The sequence below is a fragment of the Ceratosolen solmsi genome, unplaced genomic scaffold, assembly GCF_000503995.2.
Source record: "Ceratosolen solmsi marchali unplaced genomic scaffold, CerSol_1.0 scaffold90, whole genome shotgun sequence".
Taxonomy (NCBI): domain Eukaryota; kingdom Metazoa; phylum Arthropoda; class Insecta; order Hymenoptera; family Agaonidae; genus Ceratosolen; species Ceratosolen solmsi.
In genome coordinates, this window is record NW_011948460.1 from 38,840 (window position 1) to 61,144 (window position 22,305).

Sequence of the window (22,305 nt, forward strand, 5' to 3'; positions counted from 1 at the left end):
AGATAATTCTATTAAGAATATTATAGAATTATAGATATAAGACTATATAAGAATTATAGATATCTCTAATAAATAATAGATAATAAAAATAAAATAATTCTTATAATAGATCTCTTATAAGAAAGATTTATATAATAAACATTAATGTTTTTCTTTAGATTTGATTCTGAGTGTTTTATAATTTCTTTACAAACTTTTTCAATTTATTTCTTTAATAGAATATCTGTTTTTGTATTTTTTATTAAAAGTTAAATGTATCAGATATAAACATAATTACATTCTTATCAATGGAAATATTTTTATACTTTAATGTTTTTTATAATATAATTGTTACAATTTTTTATAATAGAAATATAGACATTAGATTAAAAAAAAATTATAGTTTAAAAATAGATTTTAATAAAAAATATATGAACAAATTATAATTTTCTTAAAAAAAAAATTATTTATTGATTATTTTTAAAGATATTTTTTAATACGGTATTTGTTGATAGTGAAAGATTATGGTTTATTTTTGGCCGATGAAGATGCAAAAAAAGGAGTTTGGCTTGAATCAACTAGAAATTTAGATTATTACATACTTAGAAATGGAGACTTTTTAGAATATAAGAAGAAACTAAGAACACTGAGAGTAAAATTATTGGATGGAACTTTAAAAACTATATTGGTCGATGATAGCCAACCAGTTATAAATTTAATGGTAGTAATATGCACAAAAATTGGTATTACAAATCATGATGAGTATTCTTTGGTTCGCGAAACAGTAGAAGAAGAATATGAAAATAATAAATTAGTAAATTTTGGAACTTTAACATTAAAGAAAAAAAAAGAAGAAAAGGTAGAAAAAGATGCAAAAATGAATCAATTAAGAAAAAAATTAAAAACTGACGATGAAGGTAAATAATTAATATTATTTTAAGTTTAATATTAAATTATATTTTTATTATATAAAATATAAATCAATATTATGTGTATTTTAGAGAGTTAAATGAAAGTTTGGAATTCAAATTGCTTTATAATTTATAAATTTTTTTACAATTACGCTCTATTTATAATAGTGTTTATGTTTAATACATACAGAAAATGAATTAAATAATTTTTAGTTAGCAATAACTATTCACTTAATGTAAATTATCTTTCAAAAACATCTTTGCATTTTTTTAAATTTGTCTGATAGTTGGTAAAAAATATATGATATTTTTAATAATTTTTTGTCTTCGATACTGTTTAATTAATGAATACAAAATATTTTATAAAATAAAGTTTTTATTTTTATATTTAATATTTGAGAACGCACCAAATTACTAAATACTAAAAGCATGCAAATTTTTTTTCAATATTAAAAATTATTCATCCTTTTAAACATTTAAAATAATAATGATTATTTTTAATATAAAATAATTTATAATACTATTAAAATCAATATAAATTTCTATGTGAACGTCATGGTTGGTGGACTAACTCAATATTCTTGAAATTAATTTTAACAATTTGATTCATTAAATCTTAAATTTAATTATTTATATAAATATTTGCGAGAGAAGGACTTTTTTGATTATATAATATCGATCGTTCTATATAATATCACAGATATGTTTAAGATATTTCACACTCAAAGCTTTTTACGCTTAATAAAGTAATATATTCACTTATACAATTCTCTCATACATATATTATCATTATTTATATCTTATTAGTATCTGAATTTTATACTTTGCAATATTGTTTATTAATTAATATTACATAATGTATATTTGTGTTCTGAATGAAAAATAGAAATTTTTATATATTTTTACTAATTTTTTTATAAAATTTACATAAATACTTCTTTACATACTCATATTATAATCATTTTATTTAAATTAGATCATAAACATTTGTATTCTACGGAAACAACATTTTTTAGCAAATTACAAATCCTATACATTTTTTTTATAATTTCAAAAGATTGATTAATTGTTAATCTTACACTAATGCAAGTGTAATGTAAAATGAACTGTAATGTTCTTATTTTCTCTTCTATTTATATAAATATCCAAAACTACATTATTATCTAAAATTAATTTTTTTTTCTTAATGTATAGCAATATTTTTATAATTGATCATACAAGTATTAAGGAATTTACGAATATTAAGTAGCCAATGCTTACAACAACATATATAAAGTTCGTTACTTCATTTTTAGATACAATATGTTATTAATGATTTTGGATACACTTATGGTTTATATTATATATATGCATAATTAATATGCAAAATTTTGATTAATTTAATTATGATTTTTAGTAAATTGGATAGATCCAAGTAAAACATTGAGAGAACAAGGTATAGATGAATATGACACTGTATTGTTGAGAAGAAAATTTTTCTTTTCTGATCAAAATATTGATAGTAGAGATCCAGTGCAATTATCTCTTCTCTACGTCCAAGCTAGAGATGCTATTCTAGATGGTACACACCCAATCATTCAAGAACAAGCTTGTATTTTTGCTGGTATACAATGTCAAATACAATTTGGTGACTATAAAGAAGATAAACACAAATCTGGTTTTTTAGAGTAAGTATATAAGGTATAAAATACAAAAACTTTTTTAATAAATTAAATATTTATAAGAAAACGTTTAACTATTATAACTTATTCATAGGTCTTATGTGAATGTAATTTTATTTTATTTTCTTTATTATATTTAAACTTAGTATAACACAAATTTAAAAAAATGTATTTATTTCATTTTAATGTAAATTAAGAATAATGTTTATTATAATATTTTATATATAAATGTGTTATCCTTTTTGTGTTCAATTGATTTTGAAAGTAAAATTTCATTTTTAAGTGCAATAAATTAGTTGAAATCATTTATATAAGATATAAATAATAAAGTTTATTGCCCAATTCTCAAATATTTTCATAATTGAAATAAAAGAAGCAAATTTATTCATTTCGCATTAATCAATAATAGTATCGTAAATTTATCGTTCTTTTATTTCATATTTTCAATACTGTTGAAATAATAATTATATAAATATAAAAAATAAGAGATTACTCGACCAAGATAAATACACATGCAAAAAAAAATCTATAGTTAAGTAATGCACCTATATTTTAAAATAAGGAAATATATTGGTTTTACTACTATGAATTCGAGGATTCATTAAAACTCATTTATGATTATTTTAATAAATCGAATTATTCAAAATATAAACGGTATATGCATACAGGTGAAACGATTTAGTTAATAAAAAATACGCGTATTTTTTCATATCATTTCACTGATCAGATATTTAATTTAGAGCTCCATTTTTCGATATAACTATTATTCGTATTCATAACTGACGGTTTCCTATCTTTTTATAAAAGATAAATTATATTTTTTTTGTACTGGCGAGTTTTATAACGGTCATCCTATTTACCAAAATTATTTGATTCTCTAGTTTTTAATTCTTAAAATGTTTTATAAAATGATTACATTTTATTTATTTTATATATTAATAAACTATAATATTAAATAATACAACTTATATATAGAATTTTTAATTTTTAATATTAAATTTTACGATTATGAAAATGATTTCACTTCAAATTGTAAAGTATATAACTGTTTCTATACTTAAAATAAATATAAAAAATATTATTAATATTAATAATAGCATAAGCGGTGACGTAGTATAAGTTGTAAATATTTTTTTTATATTATAATTTAATCAAAACACTATATGGGTACCAAAGTAATTACTTTGAAATATTCCTAGTTAACATAATAATGTAATATTTAATATGGAATAGATTTAAAGAAATAAAAAGTTATATCTTAATTTATTCAAAAGAATTTTTATATAAGCAATAAGTTTTTTAGAATAAATTACAATCAATTTTATTAAATTTATATTTTCAGTTTAAAGGAATTTTTACCGCAGTCATACCTAAAAATAAAAGGTATCGAAAAGAAAATTTTTCTCGAACATAAAAAGCATTGTAGTTTATCTGAATTAAATGCTAAAGTTCTTTATACTAAAACTGCAAGATCATTAAATACATATGGAGTTACATTTTTCCTTGTAAAGGAGAAAATGAAAGGAAAAAATAAATTAGTGCCTCGTCTTTTAGGAGTAACTAAAGATTCTGTTTTGCGACTTGATGAAAAAACAAAAGAAATTTTAAAAACTTGGCCTTTAACAACGGTGAGAAGGTGGGGAGCATCTCCCAATACTTTTACATTAGATTTTGGAGATTACTCAGACCAGTATTACAGTGTTCAAACAACTGAAGCTGAACAAATATTACAATTAATTTCTGGATACATCGATATAATACTTAAAAAACAAAAGGCTAAAGATCATTTTGGCATTGAAGGAGACGAAGGATCCACTATGGTAGAAGATAGTATTTCCCCGTTAAAGTAAGTTATTTTTACGTTAAAATATTATTTAATATTTATAAATCTATATGTATCGGATACATATATACTATTCGTTTAATTTAACAGAAGTGGCTTGCTTTTATTAGAATTTGCTCTTAGAATTTTTAAATATATATATTATATGTATATAAATATATTCATATAATTTATGCATATAATTACTAATAATTAATTTATTCATTTATATAAGTGTATAATAATTATACGCTACTGAAAATGTAATAGTTGTATTAAGAGTGTATTAATACCGTTACTATAAACTTAAGACCAAATATTTTACAAATTTTATAAAAATTAAAAAAAAACTTTTTACAGAGCAACTATTCTGCAACATGAAATTGGAAATATTGGAAAAGGAAGTGCTGAGTCTGTATCTGTAGCAATACCAGCTGTAATAAGAGCTGGTGCGGATGGTAAGATAAATGTGACAAAAAGTTTTATTTTATCTATAAGCTGGAAACAAATTCATTAGAGAGTGTATGTGTGTGTGTGTGTGTGTATGTGTGTGTGTGCATGTATGTATTTAATTATTTGATATGTATAATTAATATTACTTTAAATATTTAAAAATTTGTTTGTTTACAATATGTTATTGTAATTAAAAAATTTTTTTATTAAAACATGTCAAAACCGAATGTCAATAGTTTTAAATTGATTTTGTATTCTACAACATAATTATACTTTTATTACTTATTTTTATATGTAAACTTTTAGATAGTATGTAAACATATAAGGCACTGAATAGGCATATAATGCTTTCATCTATACAAAAGATTTATACATAATTAAGGGTATAACTAATTCAGATCAGTTAGTTATAAGATCTCTTCTAAAACTTACCACATTCTTATTTGCACACGTCGTCAAAAATTTTCTTGCAACGCACTTCAAATATGAAAATTTAAAGTGCTTCTTGATATCTATAGTGTTATTATCTATAATGTAGCAGATTAATGAATATCGGTGACTAAATATATTATAAAGACCAATTTATATCATTCGTCGATATCTGTTATAAACATATTAATTTAATATTTTGTTCCTTTTTAAACTTGCACAATCATAGAATTGTAAGATATTATTGCTTTGTAATCTGATTATTTACATTCATTATGACTTTAATAAGACATATATAACATACATAACTATTACATTAAATATAAAAAATACTAGTTACCACATTAAACATAATGTACTAATATGTATAATTTTAGTATATACTGTAGTTTTTCATCAGAATTATGATTTATTAACGAAATACAAGCCTCAGATGTATATCAAAATTATGCATATTTTTTAAAATGCCAAGTTCAAAAATTATTATACTTTGAAATGAAACATGATTTTTATTGTCCATCTTGAAATGTTTTTATGTGCAATAATTAAAATATATTTTTATTAATATATTCTACTTTGCTTAACTACTCCTGAAGTAATTATAGTAAATTAGAGCTTTTACAATGACATGTTATTATTTGTCATTGTATTGTATATAAAAAAGCAACAACATCTTTGTTGATAAAAATTATATTATTAATATGCCTTACCTATAAAATCGTAACAAACAAACCGAAAATCAAAAATGAATAAAATTGAATTAATGTTAAAAGTTAATGCTTAGTATTTTGTATAAATAAGATACTTAAGCAATATAGGAATTAATATAAAAAAAACTTAATCGTTACAAAAAAAATTAAATGTATCTGTATGAGAAAGGGGGGAGGGGTATATTAAAATATAAAACTGAATATCTAAAAAAGTTATAAACTGAAATGAAATTTGACTAATAATTTAATTTAAACATGAAAATAAAATGAAAATTGATGTTTCAAAATATTTAGGCATAAGAAAATCAGGAATCCTCGTAAATATTCGTAAGTAGCAAAGAAAAATTTAATTTTTCAACTGAAAAATATACATTTTATCAGAAAATAGCAATGTATACATTTAATATAAAATATTTTTCAATTTATAATCATAATTAGATTTAGTAGACCGTTGTAAATCAAACATGATTGAAAATTAATCATAAATAAATAAATAACGAAAAATCTGAATATGGATTCACGTTGTAAAAGTATAGAAATATGAGAAATAAAGAATATATATAATTAAACTCAATCTAATTACAAAAATATTTGTATTTCAATTATTTTTATTAACTTACTGATATTTATATTTTTAATTAATTCAAATTGGATCACATAATCTCTATATATGAATTTATAAATAAAAAAAAACTATTATCAATTCGTTAGACATAAAAGAAATATTTGAATTTATTCAATTTCATTTTAACTTTTAATTCTAAATCACATTTAATATGAACTCAAAGAAAAAGAATGTATTGAAATTTGGATAATGAATTAAGGAAATCAGAGATACATTTATCAACAAAAAATCAAAAGTTAACGCTGTGTAATTGCAAATTTTATATGAATACTAATTCTATAAAAAAGAAAATACTTATGTTACATTGAAAAAAACTTATGTGTAATATATTAATAACTTAATTCGATATTGTTCTATGAAGAAAATGAATATTAAGCTATTCAAACAATGTCACGTTAATAAATTGCAATGTAAAATTACCTTTCGATGAAAGAAAAAGAATTATATTTTCAAGTGTCGGTGCCGATAATCACATAATCACATTTTTCTAGAATTTCTGAAAGAATATAAAAAGCTTACATAATAATATTGAACTTGTTTCTGTTAACAAAATTTGAAAGTTATATTATTATTTACACTATTATTATTTGGAGGTTGACATTATTCAATCTTTGAATAACCAAGAGAAAAAGAGGGCAATTTGTTTATCGAAAAAAACAACAGTAAGCTGGCTAATGTTTAGTTAATATTATAACATATTATTCAAAGAAAACATGCAACATATTACCATGATATTATTCGTAGAAAATTACCGATGTACTCTGACTGACAGTAAAAATTTGTTGAACATTTATAAATTTTATTATTTTTTATAAACATTTATTAATATTCGAATAGCATTTATTGTATTATAAATTTTAGTGTTAAACCAATATTTAAAATTAATAAAATTTACAGGAGCCCGATTATATGGAACAGGTTATTTGGCTACAACTCAGTTTACGACTATAAGTGGGCAAGTAAATATTGCTCATGCTCCTGCAATGGTAAGTAATCAAAGAACTGTAACATCTTGTAAATTAATAATTTAATATATAAGAATAAATACATGATTATATTCTAAATCATTTATTTTTAAATAGTAAGTTTTTATATAAATAGTCAACATTCTGTACAATAAATATATGGTATACATCTAATAAATTAATTAAAAAATAATTTTCAAATGAAATGGGAAATTTGATATTTAATATATTCTTAATATTTATATATTATCTGAGATATTTTAATATAGTTCACTTTACAATATAGATACAACAACCGAAAGTAACATCTGTGTTAACGGAACCGAATCGTGCTTTAATTTCAACTATTATGACTGGTCAGGAAGTAATCCAAACCGCAGAAACAGAGCTATCATCGAAAGCTCGTATTCCAGAACTTGGAGATGATATTGCTTCATTACGTTGGATAGAGGAAACAATTGATACACATAAACAAAATATTGGATCACAAATAGCTGCAATGAGTGCCGCAACAGCAGAAGTGGTTACTTTAACATCTGGTTCCCTGGATAATATAGACCATACTGCTATTGGTGCTGCGATCACAACTATAACTACTAATTTACCAGAAATGACAAGAGGTGTAAGAATGATAGCTGCGTTATTAGATGATGGAACATTTGGAGATAGACTTTTAGATGCTGCAAGGAAATTATGCTTAGCATTTTCTGATTTGTTAAAAGCTACTGAACCAGAAATGAAGGAGGTATGAGAAAATTATATTTATATTAATAAGTTGTATAATACGAAATTATTACTATTAATCCTGCAAATTTATAAAAATATGTATATATATTAAATTGATTTATTAATTATATTAATATTTTAAATTAGATATTAAAAATAAAATGAATGATTTAAAAAATTATTTATAATACACTTTAATTTATTTTGATATTTATAATTTAAAGCAATAAATAAACAGAAAATTTTGTAAACATAATAGATTCAGTTTTTTTACAAAGGAAACGGTAAATGAAATTTAGAATTCGAACGTCTAAACGTCAAATTTAGTCCTACTACAGTAATGCGTTACACATTATTATTGAAACTTTTCAATATCAATATTTCTAATAAATATACTAAAATGAGTTTGAATTTATTTCAATATTTTATTGAACTTGTCCAACTTTATATTATATATTTTCAAGTAGTTTAAAAAATATCCAAAGTATATAATTATTTTATATAATTAATATAAAATTAGAATAAAGAAAATAATAATCAGCAAATTATTATATCTATTAATACAATATATTAATTCAATTATTCAGAAATTTAGGAAAATCTTTCCAATTTGATTCTTTCTAATGAATAATCAAGCATTTTGTAGTATAATATTTTACTAGTAAAAATTTTTATATAAGTACACAAAAAGATTTAAGAAATTTAAACTATCATATAATTCCTAATCACTTTAAAAATATCTTGATTTTATAAAATGTCCATATGTTGATCGCAAACAAAATAACATCCGAAAAAATTAGTAAAAAGTAAAGACCCTAATAAATACATTTATTAAAAAAATCATAATATAACTTAAAATAGATATATCATAGAAAAAAATAACAAATATTTACTAAATTTATCAAATTACATAAACACTTATTTTTAAATAAAATAATTAAACTTTTCATTGATTTTTGGACTTTTATTTGGATATTTTAAGAAATTGAAATACCTAGACTTAAATGCTTGAATGATATAATTTAAATTTAATCAGAAAAAGTTCTTGTAGATATTATTTAATGTATGATACAAATAGCGACTGAAAGATTATCAAAAAGTAAATGATTTAATTACAAACGAGAATCATTTTTTTGCACAAGAAAAACGAGTAATTAATCAATATTGTTATTTCTCTCCATTATAAATATATCTATTTTATTATTAATATGATAGAGATAGTTTATAAATAAAATGTTATTGTATTATACAATGATTTTAAATATGTTGAATCTCTAATGAAAATCATTACGAATTTCTATAAATACATGTACAAATAACATAGTATTGAAATTTCTAAATTCTTTGTTTTTAGCCACGACAAAACTTACTAAATGCTGCATCTCGAGTTGGTGAAGCTTCTCATAATGTACTTACAACAATTGGAGAAGATGATGACGCAAGTCGAGAACTTCAAGATATTCTTCTAGCATTAGCAAAAGCTGTTGCAAATACGACCGCTGCTCTTGTTTTAAAAGCAAAAGGAATAGCTGGTATTTGTGAAGACATGGATACTCAAAACCAAGTTATTGCAGCTGCAACACATTGTGCTCTTGCAACCTCTCAATTAGTTGCCTGTACTAAAGTTGTTGCTCCAACTATAAATTCTTCAGCATGTCAAAATCAATTAATGAACGCTGTTCGAGAAGTCACAAAAACCGTTGAAAATCTTGTTAAGGTAATAAACATGTTTTCCTTTTAAATGTGTAATTTAAAAATTACTTAATAAAAATCATTTATATTTTATGAAAAATTTATTTAAATTTGAAACTATCTACATATACATATATATGAACAATAATCATAATAATAATATAAACTCGTATAATACTTTGAAATTGCTGCAGAAGTTAAAATTTATAAAAATTAAATTTCGTAAATTGGTTGGTTTTAATACATTGCAAACGCTTTATTTGAAATTATAAAAAAGTATTGACTTGTAAATGGCAGATGTTAATTAGTATAACGATTAGCTGTTTAGTTACTTCATTTTAACAAGATTATATTTAATATAAGGAAATCAAATAATATCGGTATATAAAAAATATTGAAAATAAATTTATTTAAATTAAATAAATTTAAGGCTTATTCATATGTAATTCGACATTTTTTATTGCATTTATAGAGTTTAAGATAATTCTATGTATATTTAAATATTAAAGTTATATGTATATCCTCATATATTAATTATTAAAAAACATTTTTTTAATATTATTGAATCAATTTAAAAAATTTTATTTCAAACAAACTTCAAAATTTAATGAAATGTGAAGTATTTTTTCAAGTTTTCTTCCATATATAAATCTATTGAACATAGAGTTAGAAAATGAAATTAAAACTAAAACAAAAATCGAAAGTATAAAAGAAGATATAAAATTATAATGTATATTGTTAGTTGTGTAAGTTATGTTGATATTTTTGTATTTATAAAAAATTTTCAATATAAAATTGGTGCCTAACATTTTAATGGTTCGTTGTTGATTATAAAATTAAATGATTTCGGAATTTAATTACCTTTGGTACTTGATTTCCTAACTTTTTATTTTTTTTAATAGTTGGAGAATAGTCACGTATGATTAATTTCATTTACAATAGTACGATAAGTGAAACATAAAAAAACTAGCGTACAGAAATGAAAAAAGATAAAGAATATGGTATCATTTAAAACAGTGCTAATTTACTTATCGTCATGAGTCGCATTAAAATTTATTTTTGTGATGTTGCATAAATATGTTTTCTAATTAATTATCTCATCATTATTAATTATTATTCCAACTAAAAGTTAATTAATTTCAACACGAATATATTCTTTTTAGTAGAAAGTTGCAAAGAAATTATTTGATAACTTATATCTAGTAAAATGAAGGAAAATATAATATCTATCAATATACACAATGTTGATAACAGAAAACAATATTTTATATTATATTCTGCTATTATGTCTGAAAATAAAGTTTTTTAAATATCGGTTATCTTAACTTAAACTATTGGAGAGAAATCTATGTCCAAAGACAAGAAGCGTGACGAGTGGAAGTTCATAAAATACAAATGTGTTTTATTGTTTAAAAATATTAAAAATTTCCAATTATTATGATTAATAATGTTACTTAATGAAGTTTGATATAATTGATAATTAGAGTATATATAAGTAGTAAATAAGTAGAAAAAGTATAATTAGTAATGATATATTCCAATTCATGGCATTGATGTTAAGTGTAATAAATGCATTGGTTATTTGCAATTGCTATTTAATTACACTACTCTGACTAATAGTACCTATTATTCATAATTAATTACACGTGTAAAATCATTCGAAAAAATAAGTCCTAATATCTACGTAATTAAATAGTAAAAATAACATTTAGTTATAATTGATCGAATAATAAGTATAATATCTATTGTGTAATATAAAAAGTAAAATTAATAAATATATGAATAGAAAGCAAGATTTTCGATTTCTAACTTAAAACAATCAAAGGCATTAACAACTTAATTTCTTTATCAATAAAGTATACTGTCTTATTAGATAGTAGTTAATAATATTATTGGTAACATAGATAAACGTACGAATTGTTTGCTACATATTTTGGTTCACAAAATATTTAAGTAATTCTGAAAAATAATATCAATTGTAAGATAAGATTTTACGAATATAGGTAGTAGAGTATATAATTGCAATATTATGTTATAAATTTTTATCTTTTTTCAATCCTATTGAAATGTCACATTGGAATAGGTAATTTAAGTTATTCGAATCAGCAGCAAAAACTTGGAATAAAATATTTTAAGTATTTAATCACAAGTCAAACAATTTATATTCGTATTGTGGAATCTTAAAGTAATATTTATTACAAAAAGTGAAATAATTTTTATTATAAATTAGTTTTAGAACCTTGTTACTATAATTTGCAATACATGAACATTTACGACCATTTATACGTATAATACATATATTTAATATTATTTTATCATTAAGATATAATAGAATAGTAATAGCAAGCTTAGCAAATTTTTAATCAATTTTAAATGCAAGACAAAAACTATCAATTCTATTCATAAAGTGTAATAAATATAATATTTATGAATTATAGATTTGCAATAACACTTGTACAGATGAAAACCTTTTAAAAGCATTAAGCGTAGCTGCTGCAGATGTTACAAAAACACTTAATGATCTTCTAATTCATATTAAATTATCCACGCACGATGAGAAAATAAAAGACTGTCTGCAAGAAGGAGCCGTTGAAACCATATTTATGGCTACTGATAAACTTTTTGCAAGTTCAGGTGATGCTGGAGAAATGGTTCACCAAGCAAGAATTGTAGGACAAGCAACAGCACAGTTGATTCAAACTATTAAAGGAGATGCAGAAAAGCAAACAGATTCTGATCAACAAAGAAAACTATTAGCTGCTGCTAAAATTTTAGCAGAAGCAACTGCAAAAATGGTTTGTATTTGATTTATTAAGTGGTGTTATTTAACTGAATCATCTAAAAATTAATATATATTATCTATTTATTTAATTATATTTTCACATAATGTCAAGTTACTTATATTTAATAGAAAGAAATAGGAATTCTTAAATTATTTTATATTATATAAATTTTGGGTTTTCTGAAGACATTGTAAATTTGTTTTTTAATTTAACTAAACAGTTACGAAAAATGTTTATAAACACTTTGTTGTTTTGTTTTGTTGTTATATTGTTTAAAGTGTATGTAATCATTTTTATTTTCATTAAAAAAAAAAAAGTAATGAGCTCTAAAATAAACTTTCCATGTTACAGAATCGTTTGTAAACTATTAAATTTATTTGAAAAAATATATTTTAAATCAATATTAGAATTTTTATTAAAACAAAAGAAATTTTGTTCGTTTTTATTATAAATAAATGTAAAAATATTAAAATCTTATTTTTTATACAGTAATAAATTTAATTAATAGTATAACAATTGTTTTAAGATGATTTTGAATAAAAGTTAGTTACATCAAGTCTGTACACTACATAGTATTGTTAAAAAATATCTATTATTAATACTATAATTTAAAAAGTAAAGTATATTATACGCTTATTAAATTTTGATCATTTTAAAGAAGTGTGTGGTCCCTAATCTTCAATTTTTTATTTTATATAAATAACAATTTGTGTTAAAATATGCTTTACAGGTAGAAGCAGCTAGGAGATGTGCTAGTAGTCCTCGAGACGCTAAAATGCAAGATAAACTACGTCAAGCTGTTGAAGAACTGAGAGAAATTACTACAGTATCAACTAATCACAGTCTTCGACAAAATTTAATACGAAAATTGGAAAAATGTGCTAAACATGCTGCATCTTCGGCAACACAATGTATAGCTGCATGTTCGGGAGTAACTTTACATAATATCAATCATGCCACACAAACAGAATTACATATTCAATGCCAGTCCATTGTTCAACATATTCCTAATTTAGTATCAGGAATAAAAGGAACTATAGCACAACCTGATAATTCTACCATGCAGTTAAATCTTATTAATGCTGTAGAGCAATTTTTACAACCGGGTTTAATTGTAGTTAAAGCCGCTAAAGCTGCTTTGCCTACTATCAGTGATCAAGCTTCTGCATTACAGTTAAACAATGCTTCACAACATCTTTGCTTGGCATTAACGAATTTAAAAGTTGTTGTGAATCGTGCAAAAGAGTCTTGTAATGGATTAGAATTTATTTCTGCTGAAGAGATCCTTTATAATTTAAAAACGGAACTAAAAGAGTTATGTAAAACAACCGAAGCATCATCATTAAAACCTTTACCGGGTGAAACGGCAGAAATAATGTCATTAAAACTTGGTGCTGTTTCAAAAAATGTAGGATTTGCTATAGCTCAACTTCTCTCTGCTGCTAAACAAGGAAATATGGACTATACCGGAACTGCTGCCAGAGAAACTTCAGCAGCTTTAAAAAATTTAATATCAGCTATAAGAGGGGTTGCTGCAACAATAATTGAACAAGGCACACAACAAAAAGTTCTAATGACAGCTGATGACGTTATTAATAAATCTATAAAGCTGATTAAAGAAACTCGTTGGACTCTTACAAAACCTAATAATCCAGATAATGAAAAAAAATTAGCATTTATTGCTAAAGAAGTAGGATATACTTTAAATCAATGTATTTCTTTTTTACCTGGTCAGAAAGATGTTGATGAAGCAATACACAATATAGAAAGTATCAGTAAAATTTTAAAATCAAATGAATTTCCAACTACAACAAAAAATTATAGGTAGGTTTGCAAATTATATTATAATTTTCATTTCATTATTTTATATACTTGAATTTATTTTTGTGAATAATTTGTGAATAAAAATATTTAATATTTAAACCAATGTTTCTAAAATATCAATACATTCATATTATGTTTATTAAAAATAAAATTATTTTCGAAGTTTCCAATTTAATATGCCATTTTATAAATCGATAAAAGTTTTCTATTACTTATTTCTTAAGTTACACAATTCATAAACTGTAATGCAAGTTCACATTTATGAAGATTTTTATTAAAATTAAAATGATCGAATACTATTAATAGGAATAGAAATTTGTTTACTAAATATCACTCTAAATTTAGCAATTAAAATTTTTTCGAAATGTTTAAAACATGTACTGTTTGAATGTAATATATTCCTGTAATTCCTTTTAATATAAAAATAAAAAAAAATATTTTTTTAAGTATCAAAAGGACAAAGATGTATAAAAAATTTCTTAATCATTACGTTATAATTAAATTAATTATAACTAAATTAATAAAGTATTATAATAAATCATTCTAATCCGTATATAACAATAATTAGAGTTAATTTAATGAATCTTACAAAACGTATTTGTGAATTGAACAGAATTATTGTACATCATTTCATAAAGAAATGCTTTAAATATATATATTACGTAAATATTAATTTTTAATTTAAAACAAATAACTAGCGCATTTTACGAACTTCCATATTTTTCTATTAATAATTTTATATAAAAGAATATATACAAAAATTTTAATTTTAAAATACGTATTTTTGGTTCAATATAAGATAATAAATGTTATACAGTTAAATCTTGAATAATAAGAAAAATAATAAGTATATACAAACATACACAAATGATTGAATGTTTAAATTCTCAAATTTATATATTTATATACAGATACATTATCATCTCTCTTTTTTATAGAATGTATAAATTTAAAAAAATTTGTATAGTTATATGTTTATATATTGTAATAATGTATGTTTATTTTTTGCATAGTCAATTACAAACTGATATAATTTGCTTCGCTACCAATTTAAATGACGCATCTTTACAAATTTTATCGTCCATTCGATCACCAGTAGAATTAGCAATTTTATCTAAAAAATTTACGGGAACCTTAAATGATTTAATTGAAACTGGTATGAAAATAGTTGGTCAGACAATAACAGAAATGAAATCACAAGTTGTTGTATCACTCAATCATATTTGTCTTAGCTGTATTAAATTTTTATATTCATCAAAATCTGTAGCTATAGATCCGACTGCTCCTAATGCAAAAAATCAACTTTCTACTGCCGGACGCGCGGTAACCGATTCAATAAATTATCTTCTTGATTTATGTACATGTAATGCTCCTGGACAAACAGAATGTGATAATTCTATACGAACAATTCAGTCAATGCTTCCATTATTAGATAATCCAAATGAATCGATTTCAGACGCTTCCTATTTTGATTGTCTTGAAATTATCATGGAAAAAAGTAAAAGCTTAGGAGATGGAATGACTGGCATTGCTAATCATGCTAAAAAATCAGAACATCAACACTTTTCAATGGCAATCAAAGGAGTTTCAACATCGATATGTGGTTTAATTGAAGCAGCTGCTCAAGCTGCATACTTAGCTGGTGCTAGTGATCCTACATCAGTTGCTGGTAAACCAGGATTAGTAGATCAAGCTCAATTTTTTCGAGCAGCACAGTCCATCAATTCAAGTTGTCATAATCTAGGAAATCCTAATTCATCCCAGCAACAAGTCCTATCTGCTGCTACTGTAATTGCAAAACATACTAGTACTTTGTGCAATGCTTGTCGTTTAGCATCTAATAAAACTAATAACCCTATTGCTAAACGGCACTTTGTTCAATCCGCTAAGGATGTCGCTAATTGTACAGCTATTTTAGTTAAGCAAATTAAAGCTCTGGATATAAATTATTCAGAAACAAATAGAGAAAGTTGTATAGATGCTACAAAACCATTATTAGAAGCTGTTGATAATTTATGTACATTTGCAAGCTCACCAGAGTTTCTTAGTCAACCTGCTAAAATTTCAACAACTGCTAAAGGTACCCAAGAACCAATAATAACTGCAAGTAAATCTATCATTAATGGTTCATATGCAATGTTACTTGCTGCAAAAAGCCTTGCAGTAACACCTAAAGATCCTCCAACATGGCAATTATTAGCAAATCATAGTAAAAATGTTAGTGATTCAATCAAAGCTTTAGTAGCTTCAATACGTGATAAAGCACCTGGTCAAATAGAATGTGATTTAGGTATACAACAAATCACTTTACAAATTCGAGATCTTGATACAGCATCATTGAATGCAGTTTCTCAAACATTTCTACCACGAAAAGAAAATACAAGTCAGGGTTTTATTGATCAAATGGCTAATACGATTTGTGAATTACATGATAAATTAGAATTCTTACGGAATGCTGCTAAATCCGAAGCTGAAAATATTGGGCATGCTGTAACACAAGTTGTATTGTACTGTGAAGCATTGGTTTATAGTGGAATAGGCTCGGCTTCATATATGATACAGTCCAAACAGCAAATGATGTTATTAGATCAAACGAAAACTATCGCTGAATCGATTTTACAATTTATATATGTAACAAAGGAATCGGGTGGTAATCCAAAAGCAAAAAATCTTCATAATGATGTAGACGAAAGTATAGAGTCAACTAAAGAATCACTTCAAGAATTAAAAAATACACTAGAAACAATTTCATCGTCAAAGGGTATTGTAACCGGATTAATCGAGACTATTACTCGAGCGATGGTAAAACTGGACGATGACAGAATTTCAACAATAGAGAATTGTGATTCATTTGTTGATTATCAATCAAGAATGATTGACGCTGTCAAGGAAATAGCACATTTAGCACAAGAAATTGTAAGTACGAGAACTTTCTGTAAATTAGTTTATACGATTGCATTGAATAAATTAAAAATAGAAAAATTATTTCTTTTTATATTTTAAATAAAATGAAATTTAATAAAATTTTAAGTAAAATAAACTTTATTTTTAGAAACTACTTACAAATAGATTTCTAAATTAAATAGAAAATCGTTTTCTATTTACTTCGGTATGTATGTGTATCTTATAATTGTATGTATTTAATTTCATTTTTTTTTATATTTTAAAAAGTAAATACATATAAAATTAAATGAGGATTGTTATGATTTTTTAAAAGTAGAAATAAATATTAAAAGAAAACGTATGATATTAATTAATGTTATAAAATATCTGGATTGTAATATTTTGCATAAATACATTTTTTTATAGTCGAGCAAAGCAATGGATACGGGAATATTGGGACCTGTTTTGGTGGATATTTCTCATAAGTATATTCAACTAGCTAAAGATACATATAGTGCATCAATTGCTACTTCAAATTCAGCTGTATCATCAAAACTGCGTATTGAAGTTCAAGAATTAGGAAAAACATGTACAGATATTATTGGAACTGCTGGAAATCGACAAATGATATCAAATGATATTTATGTACAACAAGAAGTATCTGACTGTAGTAAATGCATTAGTGAAAAAGTATCCCAAATACTAGCTACTCTACAAGCTGGACTGCGTGGAACACAAGCATGTATAAATGCTGCTAGTACTGTTTCAGGAATTATAGGAGATCTTGATACTACAATAATGTTTGCTACGGCTGGTACTTTACATGCAGATAATGAAAGTGAAACATTTGCTGATCATAGGGAAAATATTCTCAAAACAGCTAAGGCACTAGTAGAAGATACTAAAACTCTAGTTGCTGGAGCTGCATCTTCGCAAGAACAATTAGCTGTGGCTGCTCAAAATGCTGTATCAACTATTCTTCAACTAGCTGATGTTGTCAAATATGGAGCAGCAAGTCTCGGAAGCAATAATCCAGAAGCACAAGTAATGTTAATAAATGCTGTGAGAGATGTTGCTTCAGCTCTTGGAGATCTTATACATGCTACTAAAGCTGCTAGTGGAAAACTCATAAACGATCCTAGTATGGCACATCTTAAAGATTCGGCAAAGGTAATTAAAATTATTATTTTCTATTTTTTATAGAATGAAATCAAATGACTTTGTTATTTCTGCGTACAATTTTTAAATACCTTAATATACAAAATATTTTAGCTATTTAAAATGATTGACAATGAAAAAAAATTAAACTTTTATTTAGTTGATTAACTTGATACTATTATCTAAAATCGACTACAACGATAAAATATAGAATTTGAGATTATTCATATTTTGTAAAGCTTATTATGTAATACATATAATCATGTTAAATTCGAAAAAATATAAAAACATTTTATATTATGAGGAAAATCATCTGTTTAAAAATAACATGCAATCATTTATCAATTTAAATATATATTTTCCAACAATCGAATTTTTTTTGTATTTTTATCATAAACATTAATAACTTTTAATAATACGAGATTACTTATTACTTAACATATTTATAAAAATGAATTATAAAATTTAGACAAAATTAATCAATATTACAAATATGTAATATAACAAATATGCAAACTGTCAGTTGATAATTTTACCAAAAATACATTAAACTGATGCAATCATAATTCCTTTATGATAATATTATGTCTTAGATTTTACAAATAAAAATTCAAACTAAAAATGAATGTAAAAAGTACATCTATAGTAAGTTTGGCTCATCATTTATATATATATATATAAATATATATATTGTGTTAACTATAAACTGTTTATAGAAACTATTAATTTTTTCAAGAAAATAAATATAATTTCATTAATATTTACATGAAGTTGTATAGTAAATCTCTAATCACTGTGCAGTTATAACTTTTAAATATTTTTGACATAATAATTCATGAGAATTAAATAAGACTTAAATATCTCAACAACAAAAATTTATTAGTCATAATAACATATGAAATGAATAACCATATAGCATTAGCTAGCACTTATCTAATGGTTAAAGATGAATAATAATAATAATTGAAAGCTAACTGTATAATTTTAAAGTACGAAACATTTATGAAATGCTGAAATATATTTTTGTCAATTATTTATTTTGCACTGCCTTCTTTTTATAATATCACATTGTTTTATAGATTTATTAAAAAAATTTATTCCCTTTAATTTGAAATCGTAATTTTCAGAGTACTATTATTAACCATTCAAAAATATTATAGATGAAATAAGACTACTTATTTAATACTTATTTTATAAAAACTTCATTCGAATTGTAGCCGTTTAGTTTTCTATTTAATTTTTCGTGACTGATTTAGAAAATTTATAAATTAATAGCAGTTTTCATATCTTAATATTACTACATCACATATACGAAATATATTGTCAATTTGCATATCAAAAATTTACAGTACAGATTCTTACGCCATAATTGTATTCTTGAGATTACATCAACTATTTATTACATTGTATAAATTAATTATAAATCATCTACCATAGCCTTGCCATTATGATTTGTCAACATTATTTAACAGCTACAGAGGGTATTAAAAAAATAGTTAAAATCTAATAAGATTAGTTATTAAAAAATTCAAGTATTTTTAAAAAATATATACAATATACGTATATATATACTTATATAAACTGACATTATATTTTCAATTAAATAACGTCACGTGAAACAAACTAAAAAGCATTTGGTTACATACTAATGAAATGTAATTAATATTTATAAAAACAAACCACTATGAATACTACTATATATTAATAATAAAAATTAATATTACAAATACATACAAGCTTTAGATATATTCTAACATATATTTAAAGATTATTGTTTTTTCCTACCTCACATGCATCTATCTTACTAAGTTTCATCAATATATTAACAATTAAAAAAAAGTTGTAATAATAAAACAAATATGCAAAATAAAAATACATATTTAATAGCTTTTTTTATTATGTAGGTGAGATTATAATTTGAAACTACAGATTTTAATATTTGAAAGAAAATATGAATTTATGGAAAAATTGAAACACGTGTGATACGTGTGTTATTTATTTACTTACAATAATATTTAGCCATTGATTATTTTTAGTAATATATTAATATTTTATCAAATAATATTAAATAAAAAAATGTTAATACAAAAATTGTCTAATATTATTATTGAACTGTCCATCTTATGCAATAGATAGTTTGCATTTTGTAACAGTAATGAAGTAGGAAATTAATTTTAATTTAATTTATAAAATCTCTGTAATTATTTTTTCATTAATTTTTTTCCTTTTTTATTTTTCTTGTTACTTCTCATGAAAATGAATCCTTTATTAAATAAAACAATGATAAAATTACAAAAACACGCAAATTTTTGTACGAACTAATAATTGTTCCTTTGCACTCTATTCTATTTCACTTATTTGGTATTTTGTTTATATTTTCTTACATTATAAGTTTGTGAAAGATTTAATGTTAATATAATAAGTACATGAATAACGAGTAATAATTTATTAATAACTTGGTATATATAAATAAAAAGGTATTGAAGTAAAAATAATAAATATAATATAAAATATGATTCTTAAGTAAAGTACACCAAAACACATTTTAATTCCATTTTCTTGGAATTAACTCTTGGATACTTCAGATTGCAACGGTAAATATTTGAAAATTTGATAAGCATTGTGTTATGGTATGTGTATAGTACATTAAAAATTTGATATTATTTATAATACAAATTTCTTATAAAAAAATAATTAAAGAAGTTGAAATTGATGCCAATATTTTAGTAACCATTTTCTCTGTACTTTTAAAATGTATCTAAAATTAAAATTTTTTTACTGCTTTTATATGTATTATATATATTAAATAGTTAAAATTTTATTTAATACGATTATACCTTTTATTATTTATAAGAACAATGAATCATAATTTTATATAATAGTTCATCTAAAAATATATAAAATTACATTATATTCAAAGATTAAATATACTTAAATATAATGCAAATAATTGTATATATTTAGGCAAACTAATATAATAGATTACAGTTGAAAATATTTTCTAACGAACTTGGAGAGAATTATTAATTTGACAATTAAGGTAAAAAATTGAAAAAGTATATTTTTATTTCAGAGCAACAGTCACGTATTCACTTAGTCTGTCTCGGATACAAACTTTGATTAATTTTACGGGAGATTTCAAAAGTTTTTTTTCTTTTTATTTTATAGAATAGGATATTCAACTATGGATATGTAGACAACATAAAAATATTGCAGCATTGGGTGATGTATAAGAATTTCAGTAGTCGGTCTCTTGTATTGTGTGAATTGATATTTTTATTTTTCGATAAAATAATGTACTTAACTACTTTTAATTATATACAAATATCGATTCAATTTGTAATTTATTTTTAATATTTTCTCGAATTTTAAATTTTATATATCTATTTTAACTTATTTAACTTACGTGAAAACTACTGCTGACATTAATAATGAGCTGATTTTAATTCCAAATATATTAATATAGTGTGTTATGGTTAATGTTATTTATATTAATATTTTTTAGCTATATAATGGTATGTAAATGATGAGTTATATTAAGTTGTATTTCGATCGCTCATCATATCCATTTTAATTTAATAATAAACTAGCTCTATTTTCTCAAAATTATAATTCTAATAAAATTGTCAGATTAAAGCTCAATTCCAAAATTCATTTTCATTTATTTTTTTCTAATTTTAAAAA

General features: G+C 23.0%; 1 protein-coding gene across 1 annotated transcript in view; it reads left to right on the plus strand.

Moving 5' to 3' along the window:
- rhea (Talin_middle and talin-RS domain-containing protein rhea) overlaps window positions 1-21,896 on the plus strand; it is a 35,607-nt gene extending 13,711 nt beyond the window's left edge. Inside the window, exons 4-15 of the mRNA XM_011505501.1 lie at window positions 501-896; window positions 2,287-2,557; window positions 3,894-4,397; window positions 4,734-4,831; window positions 7,488-7,576; window positions 7,842-8,300; window positions 9,636-9,998; window positions 12,412-12,768; window positions 13,487-14,580; window positions 15,594-17,496; window positions 17,890-18,633; window positions 21,695-21,896. Coding sequence (XP_011503803.1) covers window positions 501-896; window positions 2,287-2,557; window positions 3,894-4,397; window positions 4,734-4,831; window positions 7,488-7,576; window positions 7,842-8,300; window positions 9,636-9,998; window positions 12,412-12,768; window positions 13,487-14,580; window positions 15,594-17,496; window positions 17,890-18,633; window positions 21,695-21,718 — 6,302 coding nt within the window. The 3' untranslated portion in view covers window positions 21,719-21,896. The remainder of the gene's footprint in view (window positions 1-500; window positions 897-2,286; window positions 2,558-3,893; window positions 4,398-4,733; window positions 4,832-7,487; window positions 7,577-7,841; window positions 8,301-9,635; window positions 9,999-12,411; window positions 12,769-13,486; window positions 14,581-15,593; window positions 17,497-17,889; window positions 18,634-21,694) is intronic.
- The last annotated feature ends 409 nt before the right edge of the window (window positions 21,897-22,305 follow it).